The 22,320-nt window shown below is 42.1% G+C and overlaps 1 protein-coding gene across 2 annotated transcripts in view; it reads left to right on the forward strand.

The window, feature by feature from the left end:
- Positions 1-22,320, forward strand: part of Fmnl2 (formin like 2) — a 267,830-nt gene that overhangs the window by 183,666 nt on the left and 61,844 nt on the right. For both annotated transcript variants that reach the window (XM_032903289.1, XM_032903288.1), the window contains exons 5-8: positions 3,512-3,595; positions 6,895-7,047; positions 17,540-17,648; positions 21,267-21,343. In XM_032903289.1, the coding sequence (XP_032759180.1) occupies positions 3,512-3,595; positions 6,895-7,047; positions 17,540-17,648; positions 21,267-21,343 (423 nt within the window). The remainder of the gene's footprint in view (positions 1-3,511; positions 3,596-6,894; positions 7,048-17,539; positions 17,649-21,266; positions 21,344-22,320) is intronic.

A 22,320-nucleotide genomic window follows, 5' to 3' on the forward strand; every position in this document is an offset into this window, starting at 1 on the left:
TGGAACTGCCGGGTAGGTGATTTCTTCTAATGCCACTGCCTATGATTACAGAAAGTACTGACTTGTTTGTGTTTGCACATAAAGCCCTTCTTTGGCTACAGTCCCCCCACCCCCCCACCCCAGAACCTTTTCTCATTATCCCTGTCTCTCTAAGCTTTCAAGTGTCTGATTTGGAATTTGCCTAAATTCAAATTTACAACATATGGTAATCACATTTGAATTTGCAAGGCACTCAGGAAGTAATACATGCTGTCAGAGTCAGAAATAATTGTGTTTCCCCAAACCTATAATCACTCAATTTGAACTGTTTGCCTATTGGCAGCATATAAAACAGCGTAGAACATGCTCCGAGAGGAGAATGGAGCTCTACAGATGTGCCAGGCCTAGTGTATGATCAGATACATAAATTACTTAAATAAATTGCTTAAAGTATGTGTCCCCATCCCCCTTATTTCTATTCGCGTGTGGGAGCAGGGCATATGTGGAAGTCAGAAGACAGCTCGTGGAAAGCAGTTGGTTCCACTGTGCGGGTCCCAGGGTTTGAACTCAGGTTGTCAGACTTGGAGGCAGAGTCTTTACCTGTTGAGCCAAGTCTCTGGCCCCCATATTTCTTTCAATCCCTGAGATTTAAGACATGGCGTTAACATCTGCTCTTTTTGTTTTGTTTACCCATTTTGTTTACCCATTTTGTTTCCTTCCCCGTCTAGTTTATAGATGATCACTCTGGACTCTTCTCCCCCATGCAGAATTTCCCAGTCAGAGGATGGGAAGGAGAGGGGGCCAACTTTTCTTATAACCCATACCCTTACTATGGCATAATTTAGTTAAGTGAGAGAGCATCGTGAGACAAGCTGATCAGTGGTGAATGCCTCAGTTTCCTACATCACTTAGGCTTATTGGAATGGCATTAAATACCCAAGGAGGATTCTATAACATTAGAACTAGAATCTACTTTGAGACATTAAAACAGGGGCAACTCATGCTACTTTAAGATATATGCTATGGGATCCTCTCTCCCTTTGAAAATGAACCTTTCTGGGCCTTTCACTCATCCATCTATTGGGATGTTGAAGCAAAGAAGCAAATTTCACTTGCTCCTGCATCAGAATCTACCACGTACATGAGCACATCGAATCAAAAGATTTATAGACCCGCCGTCCATAGCTGTTACCTGCTTTGTTGAAGTCTTGTTCCTCGTGTCTGGGTCAAGTTTCTTCCTTGGGCAGGTGTGGCTATCTAAATGAGATGGTGGTGCCAGTGGTGTATGGTGGTGGGTACCCAGGGCGTCCTGGGGCATCTCTGCTCTTTGTGGAGGTATCTGCAGAAGGAACCTCAATGGCTGTTTTTCTGAACTCCTGCATTAATGAGCAAGTAAATGGAACATGTGAAACTGAGCCTGTCCTGGAACACTTGGATCTTATTGGTTCTTTTTCATGTTAAAAAGACACCCATCTCTGTGGAGCAGTTTGCCTTGTGCTGTCAGAGCCCTGGGCCAGAGCGGTGGAGAAGCGAAGAGGAGGGAGCACAGGGTCCTGATTACCTCGTAGCACAGGAGCGCTGACCTTCCCAAGCCCCCTGCCAGTTATAAGAAATAGCTTTTGCTCACCGTTTCTAAGCTTCTGACTATCATTTTAAAATTTCCAGTGTCCCTGGAGACTTCGTTGCATAGGGGAGTGTGTGTGTGTGTGTGTGTGTGTGTGTGTGTGTGTGTGTGTGTGAATAAAGTATCTATAAGTGAAAGTGGTGACAGCATATGTGTGGCTGTTCTAGAAACTTCTCTCTCCACCAGAAGACAGCCCTGTGAGCTGTGTTTAGGTCTGCTAACAAAGCTGCTCTGTGAGACCCAACAGATGGGGTTCCTTTGCCAATGTTGCCACTCTAGGCTCCTCTTAAACGTTATGTTTACACACAGCTATGGTTAAATGCACATCTTCTGTGGTGGCTGACTGAAGTACTTGGAAGAATATAAGTCAGGGTGTCCGGTTTCTTACCTTCCCGACTCTGATACTTCCTGTATACTTGAATCCGCACCATCAAGTTAGAAGGATCCAAAGAGAGGAGATGGGAGAAAAGGTAAAGACCAGAAAAGAAACCAACCAATCAATCAATCAATCAATCAATCAAACAAACAAGGGACCTGAAGTTTTTTAAGATCTTCTTGTACCACAAACCTCAAGGTACTGTTCTTCTTCAGACACATGGGACCACTGTTCTGCTAATGTTTTCCTAGCTAAGTAAGCATGGCTTCCACAGTAGCTCTGGTCACCCATAGCCAGGCAGCCTTTGTCATGGTGTTCCCAGAGGGACATGAGTACTCTGGGTTGCAGTGCGTGCACGTGGCTCTTGTGTTGTCCCAGTGACTGCAGTCATGCTTTGTACCCGAGAGTTTCACACTGACTGAGTGATGGCTTCTGATATCCCCACAGTCCCTGCTATCTGCACAGTCTCTGATGAGGAATGGGTGGGAAGAACCGTGTAAAATCAGGTGACAGAATTTTATCCCCAGGCCTTAAAGAGGCCGATGTATTTGTCTCTTGGAGTCTCTCTGTATGGCAGGAATAGATGTGTGTCTTCTTGGTGAACTGTTACACAACACTCAAATGCAAGCTATAAAAAGGTTTAAGAAGGATCCTTAAACGTATTTGTCATGTGTTAGTCTCGATTATGGTCTGTGGTACCTGCAGTCTTTTCAAGGTTTTCATACTCATGGAAAAAATTAAGCAAGTCATTATCCCTATTGAATTTCCAGAAGTCCGTAAGATTGGCCTCTCTTTGGTGGTTTAGTGGTTTCTCCAGCTGGGTATGCCAAGAAGGATTGAGCATGGGTTTGGAGGCATGCCTGGATCGCAGTGGCTGTGGCAGCATGTCCCCAGTCTGCCTATTCTTTGTCTAGTCTTGGCTCTTTCAACAACAAGGCTAAGGATCATTTATAGTTGAAAAAAGTACGTTTAGACGAATTCCTTTTCTTAGAAACCTCTTTGAAATATAGGTCGTCTTAAGTCTTCAGATGGAAAAATTAAAGGCTGACATGGGAGTGCTTTTTTTTCTCCTTATTTCTCATACAGTGACCTATGTTTTCTCTTCCTCCTCCCCTCCCTCCCTCCCTCCCCTCCCTCCCTCCCTCCCCTCCCTCCTCCCTCCCTCCTCCCTCCCTCCCTCCCCCTCCCTCCCTCCTCCCTTCCTTCCTTCCTTCCTTCCTTCCTTCCTTCCTTCCTTCTTAGACAGGGTTTCTCCGTGGAACCTTGGCTGTCCTGACTCCTTCTGTAGACCAGGTTGGCCTCAAACTCAGAGATCCTTCTGCCTCTGCCTCCTGAGTGCTGTAATTAAAGGTGTGCAATACCACCTCCTGGCATAACCTATGGTTTTCGTACCCTATCCAGAAGTGCCTACTTCCTGCAAAATAGTCTTCTGTGTTGAGCCTTTGGAAGTTTTGAGAGGAAAAAATGAATACTATCCACTGTATCCTTTCTATAGACCTGTGATCAATGTCACCATTTTTTTCTTTCCCCAGGTGGGTCAGAGAGTTTTTGAATGAGGAAAACAAAGGCCTTGATGTTCTTGTGGAGTATCTGTCCTTCGCACAGTACGCAGTCACGTAAGTAAACGTAGCTGGCTCGCACGTCAGTTTCACAGGGTGAGGTGTAGCCTGGTGGTAAAATCACATACCTCGCTGAAGGCAGAAACCCACAAGGAGGGCGGGTGGAGCTTACAGAGATTTCTCTCTGATTCTGTAGCTAAAACCAATCACACAGCTGGTATTAGAAATGCCTTCAAGGTAGAAACGAGACAGGTAAGTAAAAAAGTCACCCTGCAGACCTATGTCTAAAGCTAGGGATCAAACCCAGGACTTGGCTTTCCTGCTGAGCTCTAGCTGTAATGCAAAAGACTGCCCTAAGTGTGTGGGTCACATGACTGTACGTGGTAGAACTGTAGAGTGGTAGGTGACATATTGCTGAGTAGGCAAAGGAAATAGCAAAAAATGAGTGCCCTTTCACTTTTTTATTAAATTCCAGTGTGCTGGGGATTGAAGCAGGGCCTTGTGCATGCTAAGCCCATGCTGTACCAGTGGTGCACAACCTGACCCTGTGATATAGCCGGGGTGTGGGTCAGTAGGAAAGCCTTTGCTTGCCATGTCTTCATGGGTTCGATCTCAGCATGATAGAGGTGCATTTGTGTGTGTGTAGCAAATGAGCAGAGAAGGACGCAGGGGTAAACACCAACATAGCGGCCCTGGAGGAGGGAAAGCTGCTGCTCCCTTTCGCTGTCTATGTGTTTGCAGCCTTTGGTTTCCTGCCACGTGCAGGAAAAGAACTTGGAACAAAATTAAGTTGCACAGCCATATTGTTCCCCATCGTTCTCCACACTCATGGCTCGTGGAATGTTTTGTAACAGGACTACAAAGTGTGCAGTTGGCCCCAGACATTGTCCTTTCAATATTTATCCTTTAATCAGGAAAAGCCTACAGATCGTCTCACATGTGCCTGCTGAGAAAGTATCGATGCTGTGTTTTTAATTAGACAAGAGAGATGCCCCAGCCCAGGAGCTGTTTGTTTTTTTCCTTGCTGTGTGATTTTTGTTGTTGTTGTTTTGTTTTAAATCTTGTTTTAAAGAGAGGCTGTCCTAGCTTTAAACCTGTGGTAATCTTCCTGCCTCCACTCCTCCACTTTCTGAATGCATCCGGTTCCTTTTTCAAAGGCAGACTTATTTAGTTTGATTTTATGTGTGTGGGTATTCGCCTGCACACATGCATGTGCACTCCCTGTATGTGACCATGACCATGCACAGAAGAGGGCATTGGATCTTTTGGAACTAGAGGTACAGACATTTGTGACTTGTCCCATGGATGCTAGGAACCAAACCAAGTCGTCTGCGAGAGCATCAGTTGCTCTTAACCCCCGAGTCTTCTCTCCAGACCCTCCATTCTTCTTTTTAATAATAACAACTTGTTTTTAATCTTTCCTCATTCCAAGGAGTCTGAATCCCTGGCTGGGTGTTTTTCTCTGATTCTCACCCCTTCCCAATGCTTGTAAAGAAGAAGTTACAGTTATTCTTTCTTAGAGTTTCATGGTTTTTAACCAAATCTCCTATGGTGCATTTCTATTTCGATACCTCTGATAATACTATAAGAAATTGTTCTCTGAGATGGAATATGCCATACACACTAGGAATTCTATCATCTATTTCTGTTACTTTGAATCTGATAATCTCTATGATGAATCATATATTATGACAAAAATATTCCCTCTTACACAAAGTATAAAATCTAGATAAATATTTATATCATTTAAGGCAGACCAAGAAAAATTAGGAGTAAATAAATAACATATTACAGTTGTTTGCTGTATTTATGAGTCCTTTATTTACTTGACAAGAGGGCTTGGAAGCTAGATTTCTGAAATATGGCCTCATGTTCGTCTAGTAGGGGCAGGTCTGTGGTGCTGTGCAGGAATTCTGCAGTTAACAGGGCAAGGCAATAACCAACTAAATGCTAGCACTCGGAATTTGTGTCAGCTGCACTCGAACCTTTGGTTTTGTTTGAGGACATCAGTTTTAACCACTTTGTGTATTGGTTTTAGTTTTTTTTTTGCTTCATTTAGATGATAAGTTATGTAATTTGTGTTTTACTTTGAAAATTCCTGATGTTCCCTGGTAGTAGTAATTCCCCAACCCATGGAACTGGTTTCAGACAACTGGTTTTGACTCTGTCTGAAATAGAAGTGTCTACCAGTTCACTAAAGTGCATGTTTCTTGCATTTTGGTCCCGGGCATATAGGGAGGAGTGACTTGTGACATGTTCACACCATGAGAGAGCTTGTCATATGTATGCTTCTTGAAGTCCTCTCCATATCCAGGTTTTCTTAGACTACCCCATCTAGATAAATCCTCTCTCCTCGTCAACCTTATTCCTGAGCCCAAAGGTATGACAAAAAAGTCTGGGATCAGCCCCGTGTGCGGGCCCTGTGCACCCGTCCTTGCTGTGAGACTAACTGTAAAAGTTAGAGTGTATCCCCAGTCTTTACGTGGCCATTCTGATGCTGGTTTTCTTCTGACAACCATGCTTTATAAGCAGCTGTCGATGATTTCCAGCACACATTATTTTTCTTCCTGCTCTTTTATAGTCTTTTAGAGAATATTAACTGTAGCTGCTGTCTCTTTATTCTGCCATCTGATCGGGCAGAACTGAGGCTAGAAACACTGCAGTGTTCTTAGGAGAAAGCGGAGTAACTAACTGTGTGAGGGAGGAAATGCACGGGATACAAAGGCCTGCTTGTTTAAAGACTTGGTTCCTAAGGCTACACGAGAATGAGCAACTCCACTTGCCACTTATTCCAACATGGTTAACATGAGTAATAACCTCAAAAAATGTCAGAGGAACAACAGTCTCACTTTAAAGAGCACCGCATTGGGAAGAGAGTCCAAAATCAAAGCCAGTCCATAGCTGCACTAGTAATGCATCACATATGGTTGGAAAAGGACTCGCTAACACACTAGGAGAAAACGCTCAGTGAAAAATTGATGGGTAGGAATGAATTAGTACAAGCCTAACATATCTGCTTGTTAAAGCAAAATGAAGACAGCTGTGAGAGCTCTTTCTTTTCCTTCTTCCAGCATGGCAGGGCCAGTCATTGGTAAGCAAGCCAGCAGGATGCACACAATATACAGTGTTAGCTGTTGGTTGTTAATGATTCTTTTGCCATACCCAGTGTTTGTAATCCTCACATTCTCAAAACTAACACTGAGACCACAGACATTCTTCTTTGCATTTCCTTTGGCTGCAAAGACTTCTCTGGTTACGGTGAAGGACGTGGTGAAGGAATAGCAGGTCGTGTTTGTCCACGTCTGTGTCTGAAAGTTAGTGTCTCGGTTTTGAGAAGCATTCCTTTCTTGTTTTAGTTTTGACTTTGAAAGTGTGGAAAGTACCGTGGAGAGTACAGTGGACAAATCAAAGCCCTGGAGCAGGTCCATCGAGGACCTGCACAGAGGGAACAACCTGCCCTCCCCTGTGGGCAACAGTGTGTCCCGCTCTGGAAGACATTCTGCACTTCGGTAAGTGCCTTGGACGGCAGGGTCATGTCTCCTCTTCTGATCCTGTGCGGACATCTGTGTGTCTTTCCAGCGTGGCCCTTTCTTTTCCAATGAATCTAACCAATAATGTCGTAGGCGTTCATGGCCTGTCCTTTTGGTCGTGTTCTCTCTCTTTACATAACCCTTCTTCGAAGCGCTACGTTGTGATTCAGCATAGAAGGTGAGAAGCTTGTGCCAAATAACACAGTGAAGTAGTCTCTGGCAGGTAAGTTCTGATGGGTGCGGACAGAGTGACCACAGTACCACTTGCAGGGCAGAGGCTACACGTTACAGTGTCAGCTTCTAAGGAGCCCCCCATAGCTCCTAATCTGTTTGTGCTGCCCTCTCTTTCCACAGGTAGTTCATGTGTGTGCTGTGCAGGGTGAGGTTTTAGCAAGACGTATTTTTGTGTTAGGAAGACATGTTTTTATAACGAAGGGCTACTAACCATGTTCCTTTGGTTAGGTATGTGTCATGTCGACTTCACATTTTCTACTAATGATTCGTCTTACAGCTCCTGCTGAAATGATAGGCTGCTGCAGGAGGCTCTGCACTGACCTCCTGTTCCAATGCCTATACCAATGCTGTGTCCAATCTCATGTTGCTCACTCAGACCTGTGGTCACTCACTAAGTGGAATTTTATAACTTTGGAAGCACTGTATGTACTTAGAGCTCATTGGTGAGGAAGTTAACCCTCCTGCTAACAAGATGGAAGTCATACCTAAATCAAGTTGTTGAAGGTTGTTTTCTCAGACCCATGACCTGAATACAGACTGGTGTGGTAAAGATCTTCATTCCCAAGTGCTGCTTATTTTCTGTGACTTACTAAAACCTCCTGTATTTCTGACATCACCTGGCAGGGCAATGTCATATAATAAGTATTTTAGATCACTGTGGGTTTGGGTCACAGTTTGCAAATGTCAGGTTGGAGCCTATGAGCCTGTGGCTTCCAGGACATTTCACATTTGATTGTGTTTTTATGAACTTTTACTTCTTTGACTTGAATTTTAGTCATGAGATGATTAAGAGAATGTCGTCCCTCTCTGTAATGAACATCAGTTCTGCTGATGAATTTAATGTGTGACTGTGAGGGCTCCAATAAACCTTTCAGATTTCCTTGTTAGCAAATGCCAAAAGTTGATTCAGAAATGAAAGAACAATGTTCTAGCTCACCTTCCAGTGTTTGCAATGGACCAATGGCTATGTAACCTACTAGTGTGTGTCAACTTCACACATGGGCAGAGGAATATGTGTTTTGATTTAGAAGTTCCATAAACATCTTGATACTCAAATAAAAATGCTTTCTAATATTTGACTATAATTACATAAAGAGATTTAATTTATGAAGTAAAATTTAGGTTTTTTTTTTTTAAGTCTCTTTATGTAGCAGGTGTATGTTGTCAACTGTCTAACACAGTTTCATTTTTCGAAGTAATTCATGCTCTAAACCTTGGAAGGCAGGACTCAGGGACATCAGAACTATCCCAAACTGCTTCATAGTTAGCTCAGGTTAGACCTTGCCTAACTACATTTTTAATTAGAATGTAACACAAAAAAATATAATGGTAGGCACAATGGGAATATTGTTTGGAGAGACAAGGAGACTTGGCCTTTCTGGCAGGCATGCTCAAAGGTAACTAGGAAGCCGCCATCACTATTGAAGGTGTTGTGCTTCAGTAGATTGAAAACCCAGGGACGGGGATACTTGAATTTCATCAGAGGCTCAACATGGTGGCTACTTGAATGCCATTTACTTATTCATTCATAATTATTGGTTCTAAACAATGTTTATCAATAGTAGTTTAGTTGTTGTGAGTCAGCAGCAGTTGGATGGAGCCCAGCTGTGTGTTACATGTTACTCTTCATATACTTAAGGATTGTTTACATTTTTTTCTCACTTCCTCTTCCTTTCCCCTTTCTTCCTTTGCTTTCAACACTCCTTCAAGTTCTGGTTTTCATCTTATTGCTTTCTCTCTCTCATTCTGCCATCTCATTTCTGATTGTCGTCTCTGCTTTGTCCTTTCTTGTTCCACTGTCTCATTCTGGTTTTATCCACCTCTTACATCACCACCAGGCTGGCTTCCCTGCCCGGCTCTCTTCTGCTCCAATGCCACCTGAGCTACTTGTCCTTCTGCTGCCTCTGGAGCAGCTTCAGTTTACACACTGATGATGAGGCTTCCGCCTGGAGCATCTTGTAAGTCACTGGAGAAAACACCCGAGGGAGCTGACAGTGCATGGTGGCCTGGTCTTACGACCATTCTTCATGTTACAATATGGTAACCTTTGTGTCACCCTGCTCCCTTGTACACAGATGCATTCATTGTGTTATATATTATAGCTCCTCATTCTAAGAATTGGACTCTTTGCAGGTGAATGCATTTCTATTAATATCAAACTTCTTTTGAAAATATGGTGTTTTTTTGGAGTTTTATTCTGGTAGTTTTGCTTAATGAATAAATCTTTGTACCAAACACATTTTGATATAAAACAGTTTTCTCTGTCCCATCTCTAGGTAGTACCTCTTACCAGTATCCCTTGTCAAATTTGGAAGAAATGAGATTTCAGGAAATTTTAACAACTCATAAAGCTTGATTAAATAAAAATAAAAATACTCCATTATTAAATACAAACTCTTTGAACAAAATCCTGATGCTAGTACAATTTCTTTCTTGGATTTAACTTGATATTTTCAAACTATTTCATATTGATTGTGAAACACTGTATGGCACAGCACACACCTGAATTGTTCCTGTGGCTGGGTTCTGAGCCATTGTATATCTGAAACTTGGCCACAGAAGTGTTGATGTCAATGAAGCAGAAACCTGGCTTGTGCTTTTGCCAGAAAATGGCCTGTCTCCAGTTTTGGTTGAGACGGATTCCACCAATGTGGCTACAGATCCAGCTTCATTAACTGATCGTCTCTGCACATGTGTGTACCTCATGTCTTGAAGACCAAGGCTGTGGTATTTGAGGTCCAAGAAAAAGTAATTTTAAGACAGTCAAGATTAATGCTGTTAGACTCAAATAAGACATGGTAGAGACAGAACAAATATTTTGAGTTTTTACGGAATGAGTGAAGAGCTAATGTGGACCTGGAAGTTTAAACTGGGTCTGTTGGTGATGGATGGAGTTGGATTTCAGGGTAAAGAAAAGGCCACTGTACAGTGAGGTAAGGTAAAAAGGCATGGGGCATGGTGCATTAAGGATCAGGCATGTTTGGGAAAGGGGGAGTACACTGTCCTTTCACAGACGAGCTGTGTGGTGTGGCAGAGGTAGTTCTAGTGTAGAGAGGTCAGAGATTTCAAAGGTGGAAATGTTATGGAGACGAGCTCAGCTGACCTTCTCACTTGGATGAATGTGGTCCCCATTGCTTTAGAATATTAACTACTAACCAGCAGCTCTTCTGAAATGAATATTCTGCCTGAATGAGATATCACTTTTTCCCCTCTAGCTGCTGTTTCTGTGGAATAGTATTTCACAAAAAGATTGTCATCTGACAGATTATACCTGTTTCCATGGGTTAAGTAAAGAGCTGAGTTTAGGCTTATGGTTTACACTTCTGACCCGGGCATCTCATCCCTCATGTTGTTCAAGGAAGGAATATAAAACATAGACATATGTACAATGACTTTTATGCAGGCAAAAAAGCTTTCAATAAATGAGCCAATGTACTGGGCACTGTGCTGAGAGTTTCCTGTGGTTTACTGTCTACAGGGACCATTGGCAATGGCACCATTCTTATCTCTAAGGGCTAAACCTCTCTGCCTGACCAATGGAGGAGAAAGGGTTCCCACTGTGCTCTCCTGTCTTCCTTCATATGAAATGTATTTTCTTTTCCTCCCACTAAATGTCCTGTTTGCCTATCAGTGCCCACAGAGGGTTTGTAGTCCTTCTCAGACAGTGTATCACACTAGAGCCACATGATCCAGGAGAGATCTTCAGCATACACTCAGGTGTTTCATACTACTTGGAAATAAGTGCATGGTAGCAACAACTCCCGACCATTTTGCTTGTAAAACAAGGTTATTTGTGAGTTATGCTCCTTAAGGTTCTCTTTCAGGTTTCAACAAGTAACATTTTACTTTCAACTAGAATTTGTTTTGGGGAAATTGCCACAGTTTCAGCTTCAACTATTAGTGTCAGTTTTTCTCTGTCTCTGTTTCTTTCTCACATGCAGACACACACACACACACACACACACACACACACACACACACACACACACACACATCCCAAACGAACAAAACAAAACAAAAAACCAAAAAGTTTGAACTCAGTTGCTCTGTTTTCATCTTAGAGAAGGAGAGAATCTCCTCTGAGGTTCTCATTCTCCTCATGTGCACTCCCCCTTTCTCCCCACCCAAATTATAGATCATCATTCTGATTTTATGGTTTTAGGTTGTCAACTGAACTTTACTCTGTTCTTACTGTTGGCCTAGAATATCATTTAACAAGAAAAAATATTCTTCTCAAACCATGAATTTTATCTGTCAGCAAATGAGGTGGCAGAAGGTGATTATAAATTTTGTCACCTGATTTAGAAAGTGATAACACTGTAAATGAATTGAGAAAGTACCCACCTTGTCACTGCTGTGCTGAGTGGTCCATTTAGGGAAAAATAAGTCAGTAAGTCTGAAAAGAGTATTCTAGACTTCATGTTGTACTTTGAGGCTAGGCTGTGCTTGCCAGTAATGATTTATTGAAAGCTTATAAAAAATTTAGGATAAATGGATATGCTTTGACTTTAGTGTCAAAGTATGACAAAAGTAAGCTGGTTTTCTTGGACACTCTTCACGGGGCTGTTTGCTGCTTAGCCTGCTGTCCATGCCTTCAAAGGAAAAACGACAGGAAGTCAGAAATTGCAGGTGATCAGAGACTTGTTCTGTATATCCTGAGCTGACACCTTACTTTTACTCACATTGAAAAGCAGTTCCAGCTGTTGTTTGGGTCTCCGAGTGGAAATATAAAACACACTGATCAGTACAGTCCTTATTAAAAAGAATCAGCATTCCATTTCTCCCTTCCCCTTCTCCCTCAGTGTCTTCGACTCCTCCTCTCTTCTCCCATCTCCCTTTCCTATACTTTGAACTGTCTTCCTATAACTATCTCAGCTTTGTTTCTTTTGGCTATGGGGCTAGTTAGCAAAGTATTTGGCTCAGTTTTTAAACATCATGTATATTATGTTTAATTGATTTAGAAAAAAATGCCCAAGTGATGTCATGTCTAAAGGGTAAAAGAGGAAACCAATCCCCCTCCCCAGTTTTTGGTTAAAGTGCTGTTAGCACAAACCTTGGAATGGTTGTTAGCCTAGTCCTGCCAAATGATGTGACATCCTAGTGGGGGATTGCATTCCAGTGGGGTTGAACCTTCCTTCAGCTTCCATGGCAGTGCTAGTTCCTGTATTTATAGGTACTTGTTTGATATCTAAGTCTGAATGCTCCTTTGCAATAGAAAAATTATATGCCCTTTCCCCTCCTTTTGGCTAATAGTGCCTGAATGTAAGAGTGCCAAAATTGTTGGCAATGAACCTGCATAGAACTTTTCTTTTCTTTCTTTCTTTCTTTCTTTTTTTTTTTTTTTGAAATCTTTCTCCAGATGTTGGAAAAGTGTGGTTAAGGAGTCTTTCAAGGTTCTATTTTGGACTCAATTATTAGATAATAGAAGCATAGAGTAAAGATATAATTTTTACCCAACATATCAACTAATTTTTATGTATGTATGCCAGAGACCAAACCTAGAGCCCTGTACCCAATGAGCAATCCTCTGGAATAACTTCATGTGTATATGAATTAATGTGTGCTGTTGTAATAACTTAACAATAGATGGGTTAAGACTTAGCTGAAGGGCTAGAGAGATGGTTCAGCAGTTAAGAGCACTGACTGCTCTTCCAGAGATTTTGAATTTAATTCCCAGCAACCACATGGTGGCTCACAATCATCTGCAATGGGATCTGATGCCTTCTTCTGGTGTTTCTGAAGACAGTGACAGTGTACTCGTATACATAAAATAAATAAATAAATAAATAAATCTAAAAAAATAGTCATAGAGATTACTGGGTTAACAGTAGCTAGATTCTTCCTGTTTACTAACTGTTTGGGTTTTGTAAATACAGGTCTCTGAACAAATGCATTGTCTGTCATATAGCTTTGGCTCTAGAATGGAGGCTTTCTCTTGTACTCAGGGTCGTCATAGACATGTTACTTGTTCTTAAATTTATTATGGACTCTTGTCTGAAGAATGTGTTTGTTTCTAACTGTGAGAATCAGCTGTGCAGTTTGCGGTATTTGCTATGTGCCTCTTTGCAGCTTCATTTTTATGAGTGAAGTAGGTGGTGCAGGTGGAAGGTATCACTGCAGAAGTAAATAAGATACATTCTGTAAATATATGGTCTTGCAGAACATATTTGCAAATACCAGTTAGTTTTTATGTCTCCTGCTCATGTTAGCATTGCTGTGGAACTTCTCGCACACATGTAACTACTGATGCTTGGTGTGATATGCATGAAACTGATGCAAGTGTCAGGAATACATTTTAAAAGTTATTATTGTGTGCATACTTGATGTGTGTATGGAGGCCAGAGGACAACTTTGTTATAGTCGTTCCTTTTATTACTACTTGAGTTCTGGGGAGTCAAGCTCAAGTTGCCAGGCTTGTGTAGCAAGCATTCCCCTCAGCCCCTTGAGCTATATAACCTGCCCAATTTGTGACGTATGTGTTGTTTTGTTAAGAGGCAGGATTTCATCTAGCCCAGAGTGACACTGAAATACCCATCCTTCTGCCTCTATCTTCCCTCTTCTCTGATTATGTGTCCAAGTCCCATGTCCACCTTCTGTTTAGTTTTGATATCAAGTCAGTTTTCCAATAATTTACTGTATTTGTATAGGTTTGTCTCTAATTCTCATTGGGCCTCTCACCCAGAATGGAATCTTGTCTTGAATGCTAGTGTAGCATCTACAGTTTTAGTTCAGTGCTTGAGGAGATAGCAAAGCAGTCCTTAGAAGTGATGTATGAGAAATGGATGTTGTTTTCTCTAGAGAATTATCTTTAGCCCTCGTGTTTTCCTGTTAATGGCAGGAATTCTAAAGAAAGCAACCAGACTGTTCTGCTTCTGGGCTACTCTTGTTTTGCATATGGTCATCTTGTAACCCAAAGACTGTCAGAGTGGCAGTAGATACCAACCTTGGGGTCCGCAATACATTGTGCCACATACTTTGTTCCTCCCTGTGCTGTTCATTGTGTCACATACTTTGTTCCTCCCTTTACTGTTCCAGTAATTTCTCTCCAGTTCGTATGTCTCAGGACCTTATTCTTTCCCACATCCTGGCTATAACACAGACAGACAGACAGACAGACAGACAGACAGGCAGGCAGGCAGGCAGGCGGGCGGGCAGGTAGGCAGGCGGTGGTCTTCAAATGCCTGTTGCACAGTGCCCAACTTGTATATTTATTTATCTATTGTTTCCTAAACTCCACAGAAAGAAAATCTTTATCTTTTGCTTTCTATTGGTATTTAGCAGAGATTAGCATAAACAGGAGGCCTTAAAAATGTTTACATGCCTCAAATGAGAAACTTGGCCAGTTTTGTAAGTCCGGTATTTGAGAAGTTAAAGTAAGAAGATGAGAATACCATTCGTTTGAGGGAAGTATGGGCTACATAGTGAGGTTCAGGCCAGCCTGGGCTATAGAGTGAGACTAAGTCTCAGTAAAAATGGAACAAACCAAAAACATCAGAAAAACAGAAACAGAAGCAAGAAATTTACTTAGGTTTCTTTTTAGGTTGTTCACCCTGTCCTTGGGTCTATGTAGAAAAATAAATGACCAATAGAGTTTTAGTCCCAATATTATTGGGATTTGAGGGTCATTCTGGCAGTATTATAGAACCAACTCCCTAGAGAACTATTTATTAAATAATATTTGTTTAATCATAAACTGGGATTGATTTAAAACCTAGCACAACTGACAGTAATTCCTTGAGACAGGAATTAAATCAAATGAACTAAAAATCTAATTATGAAGTTATGAAGTTCTGTGAGATGTGCACAACAGAAAAATGTACTTATGACTGTATTATATTAACCTTTGTCGTTCTCTAAAATCTTACCTCACAGATTTTAAAAATACTTTGTTTTTCAGAATTAAAAAATTATGACAGTTTACAAGTTTCATTTATTTAACTTGAAGAAATTTGTTTAGAGTGCGACGTCTACAATAGCAAGTACAATATCCCATCACGTAAAAGCAAACAAGCAAACACACACCAACTCCATTTCCTAGAACATAATGCATGAGACTAAGATTTAAACAGAGAAATCCTTGCTTATTTAGGCAGTCAGTGATATAATTTTTTTTTTTTTCAAAAAACGCCCTGATGCAACGCTGGAGGTAAATTATACCCTAATCAAGCGTCCATTAGTATTGAGGGCAGGCAGTGAGACCTAAACGTGATTGACAGGAATAGCATCAGCCTGTCCTAACTGACATGAAGGGACTGGGCACGAGGAACTGGAGCTGCAGTCTCTACAAGGTAACAGTGCTGTGCTGTCCTGTGCTGTTGAAAAGCAGCTGGTAGAGCACAGTGGCCCTCAGTCTGAGAAAGGGCCTGGGGTCCGGTCTCCTCTCTCATACTTGCCATGTGATATAACTTCTCTGAGCTTCAGTTTTCTTCCCTGTGTGGAGAACATTTAAGAGTTAATGATACAAGTTGCCCTTAGTCATTATCACTATGGCTGGTTATCATTGGTCGTCCTATTGGGTTTTTACAGCTTTGTAATGTTATGATTTTTAAACACATTTTCTACTGTTGCCTCTCATTCCTTCTGCAGCTTTGTATAAAAATCAGGGAAAGGAATGTTTAAGCCAGGTAGTGTACATTTTGGGGAAAAAAAAAATAGATTTGTTGCTTTTGAGCATAGGGACTCATTGATAAATAAATATGTTTCATTGATTTTACCAAAGGAGATCTTATATAATGTACATTTTAAAAATAAGTTCTAGAGATTGATCCCAGGACCTCATTCATGCTAAGCAAATACTCTACCCCTGAACTATATTCCTATAACCTTTTTTATTGAGATGCACGTGACATACATAATAAATGTATTTTAAAAGTTGATTCCGAAAAACATATTTGCAGCTCCTCCTTGCTCCCGCCTATCGCGGTTCTATGTGGTATTCCTTGGTATAAAGCAGTGATGATACACTTGCTCTATAACTGTAGACTGGAGTGAGCATATGTGCTTACGTGAGCTGACTGGATGGCAGTTCTCTGAATCCACCCAGCCTTGGAAACCCCCAGGAAGTGTATCCTTAGTCATGTGCTGGCTGGAGTTATGGTAAAGTGACATGTGAGCTCTGTGCCAAAGTGGGACATTATCAAGAGGTCAGAGAGGACAGTGACTTATTTCCATCATTTAAAAAGGAAGGTTCAGGTGTAGCTGGATAGAGGTTAGGGCCCTAGGTTGCTAAGCATATCATTCAGAGAGGGCGTGTATACATGGCCCAACCACAGAGGGTCCTGGGCTGCCAAGTTATTCCCTATGGAACCATCCTTGAAACTTGGTTTGACTTCAACCTGCTCTTACTCCTTTCCACTCCCGGCATTCCCTCTTCCACATTCAGACTCCTCCCAGCCCCCATCCGGTTACAAATTCGAATGTGTTGCATATGGGCTTGACATTCCTGTTTCTGCTCTGAGGCAAAGCTTCAGTTGAAGCTGTTAGTGTCACCTGTTTTTTTGTGCGTTACCTGCTTTGTATGCATTATATCACATTATCTGCTCTGTAATATTTGCAAGGTAAAATAAACTTAAGTACTGTAAAGTTGATTAAATTCATTGTAACACTAAAGCATTTGAACTCTGATGTTTTAGCACATTTTCCTTTGTTTTAGCTGCCATATCAGACTTAGTCTGAGGCATGTGTCCTGTTTGGAGGCATTTATAAAGAACTAATGCTCCAGGGTCTAATATCTCAAGGTGAAGCCGGAGGCAGTAATATGTGACTTCCAGTAGGTTTAAACTCTTAAAGCAGAGACGTGTGAGAGCAGCAACTGGAAGAAATGGTTAAAATCTGGTCAGGTGAATGGAGAGCAAGGACTGAGCTAAATTTCAGTCCGGCATCTGTTGTTAGAATTAGCAGGTGTAATCTGCATTCATGTGCTTCTGCAAACCCAGATCAGCCCCCTGACTGGGATTGTTCCAAGGTCTCAGGGGTCTCATACGCTCTCTCTTCTGTGATGGGTTGTTAGTAGGAAGTGGGAAGACTTTTCAGGAAGATAGCCTGGAAAGACAGTGACAGGCTCACAGAACCATGGGGGCTTTGCCCTCTGCAGTGGTCGGTGTTGGTATTTTGGGCCTGCAGTTCTTACCTAGGTGCTTGTCAAAGTAGAGAGCAATGTGAATCTCTTTAAGTGGTTGTGCTTTGTACTGACTGTAGTCTGTCATTTTATAAAAGTTACCCCCCCTTTTGTTTTTAGATATAATACCTTGCCAAGCAGAAGAACCTTGAAAAATTCAAGATTAGTGAGTAAGAAAGATGATGTTCATGTTTGTATCATGTGTTTACGGGCCATCATGAATTACCAGGTATGTGTTCAATTATCAAGTATGTTTGCTTCAGTACTGTACAAGATTCTGATAGAATAAGACCCAGATCGACCTCTCTCTCTCTCTCTCTCTCTCTCTCTCTCTCTCTCTCCCTCCTTCCCTCCCTCCCCCTCTCTCTCTCTCTCTCTCACTCTCTCTCTCTCCCTCCTTCCCTCCCTCCCCCTCCATGTATGTTGATATTCATATATCTCTTTGAAGTTAAGATCTTGATTTAATGAGATTCTACTTAGAAGAGTCCAATTCATTCTAATGTCCAATATTAACTTCCATGTCTGTATATCTCAGTATTTATAATTCATCACAAAATGGCAAGTTGTCCTGTTAGTTGGTAAAGGTCTGAGTACCATGGGAAGTAAGCCTCTAGTCGTGAATAATGATGGAGAACTTTAAAAGAGCAGTAATGAGCACTGGGTACACTGGCTGATGTGGTGGTTAATCGAGAAGTTATCATTATGTGTTAGCATTGGTGTTTCCTAGTGTCCACAAGGAGCATGTGGGACACTGTTAACAGGGCACATCCCTGCTTTGGCTGGTCATGCTATGGCTGGAAATTAGTGTTGCATGTGCATTCCTTACATGTCATAGCAGCGTGGAGATTGAGTGTGTTCAGGATCTAGGGTAAATGAATAGGACCGTAAGAATAGATTAGCCAAAAAAAATGATTCAGCTTAAAACTCAGATTCCCAGGTCAGGGACTAGATGCATGAGGGTCCATGTTAGCATTCAAACCCAATATTAGAGTGTAGATGGAACAAAACGCAAGCATGCTTTGGTCTTCCCCCCACCATTTAGAGTTTTTCGGTGTTTCGCCAGACAGAGACAGTCTTCTAAGTACTGAGAATGCTGCAGTCCCTAAAACCATGTCAAGAGCTTACTTTCCAGGGGAGGTAATCATGGCAAGACTGCACTGATAGCGTGTACACGGAGTATTCCAGACCGTAATGGTGATGAATAAAACTAAAGCTGGTCACCTGCTCTGTTCACTTCTCAGGGTTTTATTCCTGTAAACTCTTGCGACTATATATCCCTGTGAGGTTGATAGTGTTACTACCCCCCCCACCTCCACACACAAATATTTTGTTTCTGAGAAAACTGAGAGTTAAGCAATACCCTCCATATGGCTAGTGAGTTGTACAAGGTTCTAATCCAGGAAGGCTTTGAATTATTGCTACTAAATACTACTGATAAAGGAATCAGAAAAAGGGGTAGACATGCCATATGTATGTATGTATTTGTGTATGTATGTATGTATGTATGTATGTATGTATGTATGTATGTATGTATGTAGATTCTCCAGATTGGCTGCTAGGACAGTGTCACTGAGAAGGTAGTAATTTTGAGACTTAGGAAGTAAGTGACCTGCAGACAGAGGAAGGGCTATTAAAGAAAGATGATTCTAGGGTTCTGGAGCAGGAAGGGAAGTCAGGTTGGCTGGGGCAAAAGGAGTTAGGAGAAGTAAAGATAAAAGCGGAAATAACAACGGGGACTATGCAGAATCTTATGGGCTGGTGAAAGACACGGCTTTGTCACAAATAGAAAACAAGGTGTTCTGAGGGTGTAGTGTGACATCTGGTTTTATGGGATGGATCCTTATGGCTTCTGTTCAGCGCTGGCCTTTGGCAAGCGTGGAGGCAAAGGGAGGTGGCCTGTTTCAGAAGTGCCTGGCATTAACTTGGATGAGTTTTGCTAGTGGTATGTTCAGAGTTATAGGAGGAAAGATAAGAAAAGTGGTCAAGTTCTGGGTCTCCTTGGATGGACAGTTAGGGCCACAGCATTTGGGTGTGTGTTGAGGGAGAAGGTGAGTAGTAGAGCTGGTACCAGGAGTCCATCCTGGGTCTCTAAGGGAAGTTGCCAGCTACTGCAGGTCTGCTAGAGATCAGCAGGAAGTCTGTTTGGCAGACTTTAATTGAGATGTCTATTTGGCCTCCAGAGAGTGAGCTGAAGTGGGATAAGCCAGGCTGAATACTGAGTGGGATGTGTGGGTTGAAAATAGATATTTGAAAGCCTAGTATAAAAATGGTATCAGAAACTATGACACTGGGCTAGTAGGGAGAGAGGAGGTTCTTAATATGGGCCCTTAAGGCACTCCACCTAAATGTCAGAGAGAGAAAAGCCAAGAAGAAGAAAAGAGTGAGAAACAGCCAGGAGGGCAAAAGCCATCCATCCAGAGGAAAGTGCTTCGAGTTGTGTCTGATGCTTCTGCTAAGTCATGCAAGATGAATGAGGCTTAGCCCCAGGGTTTAGCTAAGTGCACGTGGTGATCGGGCCAAGAACAGCTTCAGGGGTGGGAGGTGAAAGACCGAATAGGGGTGGCCTCCAGAACACACAGTGAGAGGAAGGAAAGATATCTCTAGACCTTGCATGTTTGAGGGGTCTTTGCTGTTGTAAAGGATAGCACCCAAATGGGACAGTGTGGGTGCACACTGGCCGTGCTGTCAAGCTAGGGTATTGTTGTACAGTATACTTAGGCTAATGGGAATGAATCAGTGGAGAGAGACAAATAGGCCTGCGGAGCATTCAGAACATTTCACATTCTTTGTATTTTTGAGGAAGGATCTTGGGTAGACCGGGCTGGCTGTGAACTCTTTGAATTGCTCCTCCTGCTTGCACCTCCAAAGTTTTAGGATTACAGCTGCGTGTCACTGTGCTGGCTCCTATAATGTGGAGTAGATGAGAGGGAGTGACCTCAAGGATTCAAGTGGATGGGCTGGCCTCAGGTTGGAGCACAGAAGTGTTTATCTCTGAGAGGAGATACCCCGGTCAATGATTGACTGAAGCTTTAGAAAGTTTTGTTTTGGGGAGATAGTGCCTTGCTATGAGTCCATCCTGACCCCTAACCTCATTTTTCTGCCTCAGCCTCAAAAGTTTTTTTTTCTTCTTTTTATTTTTCTCTTGTCAGTGGGTGGCTAGGATTGTCTCACTGTGAGAGGAAGAGGAGCTAAACTGTGCGTGTGTTTAGAAAACACAGTCGTTGCTCCAGATTCTTGTTGTGGGGTAGCTTGTTTGTATGGAGTTATGGGAAGGTGTGCACCAAAATGGCCATTGCCAGGGGTGGTGGAAGCAGTGGGAGGAGGAGCAGAAGGGGAAAGGTCAACCCTAGCTGTCTCATGGAGTCATCCTGGATGCTTGAAAAAAATCAGATTTCAGAGCTTTGTGGTAAAATGACCTGGGTGGATCTCGGGAATTCAGCCGGGGCTTGATTTTGTTTCCTTTTCAAAGTGATTCAGTGCATGCACAACTTTTGAGTCACTAGAGTAGTCTTTTTACTAGTTTAATAAAGAAAAACACAAAGTTCATTCATATAGTTCAAGGATACTCTTGCTCAAAGTACCTTTGAAGGGATGGCAGTGTTTCCAAAATTTTGGGAAGGATGCATGTTCTGACACTCACATGCTAGGAACTCCACTGCCTTTATTGAGGACACAAGTCATCTGAAGTAGCAAATGTCGTGGGGTTTGGCAGTGCTAGAGATTGGATCTGGAGTTTAGTCATGGGAGGCTGACTTACACCGAGCTAGCCCGCCAGCCCAAGTGTTTGTGGTTTAGTTATCATTGAAACTTTGGATATAATGCTTTGCTTTTCCCCTCTGCATTTCAGTATGGTTTCAACATGGTCATGTCTCATCCACACGCCGTCAATGAGATTGCACTAAGTCTGAACAACAAGAATCCCAGGTAAGCGTCTTTTGTAACGTTCAGGGAAACAGAGTCAGCCATTTTAGAACTGGAATCCTTCCAAGAGTGGCTCTCCCCAGGCAAGACTGGCTGTAAACCCTATGACTGTGTAGAATTTTCACTTTCGCCTGGCTACTCTCCTGTAGGGAACAGAATTGAGCATTTGGGACAGCTCCCAGTCTTCTCTGTTACCTTTCAATCCATGGGTGACCTGGTTCTCTACAGCTCTACTGAAATGTGTAGTAGGCAGGATTGGGTTGCCAGTCCACCCAGGCATGGAGACCGGGAGCGTCTTGACAAAGCTTTAGATACACCAGGTAGTATGAAAGCCAAGCAGCCCACCAGGCTATCCTCACACATGCAGCTTAGTTATGAACAGAAAAAGAAGCACACACACACACATTTAACGGTGTGTGCATGGCTTCCTTTTACTGTCAAGACCGGAGTCATGTATTGCAGTTCTTTCACTCACATCTGCCTTTTGCTTGTAAAATATTTCATCTTCTGGCGATGTCTGCATTTCAGTTGTGTACCTCTCCTTCAAATACATAGTTAAGAACTGAGTTATCTAAAAAAGTATTGATTCTCATTTAAAAAAGAAACCCTGAGGATAAATTGAATCTTTTAATGGAGAAGAGAATATAAATTGTGAAGTCCTGTATACACATTGGATATTTTGGTTCTGTGGTTGCTTTTGTAGTTTACGAAAATCCAAAATAGTCATATGAGTCCTGGTTCCTGCCTTCACCACAGGGAGGTCATTATTCATTTTTCTTAAGACAGTTGACACTGTGGGGTATCAGAACCCTCTTTGTTAAAGAGGTTGGCAGTTTTTATTCTAGAATGAAGACGAAATGCTAAAGCAGTCTCATGATGAAGACCCAATACTGTTTCTTTGTTCACGTTTTATTTGCAGACTTCATCTCTGGCTTCTTCTTCCAAAGTGATTTTAGATGCAACTTTGTTTTGTTGAGTGA

The sequence above is a fragment of the Rattus rattus genome, chromosome 5 (assembly GCF_011064425.1).
Source record: "Rattus rattus isolate New Zealand chromosome 5, Rrattus_CSIRO_v1, whole genome shotgun sequence".
Taxonomy (NCBI): Eukaryota; Metazoa; Chordata; class Mammalia; order Rodentia; family Muridae; genus Rattus; species Rattus rattus.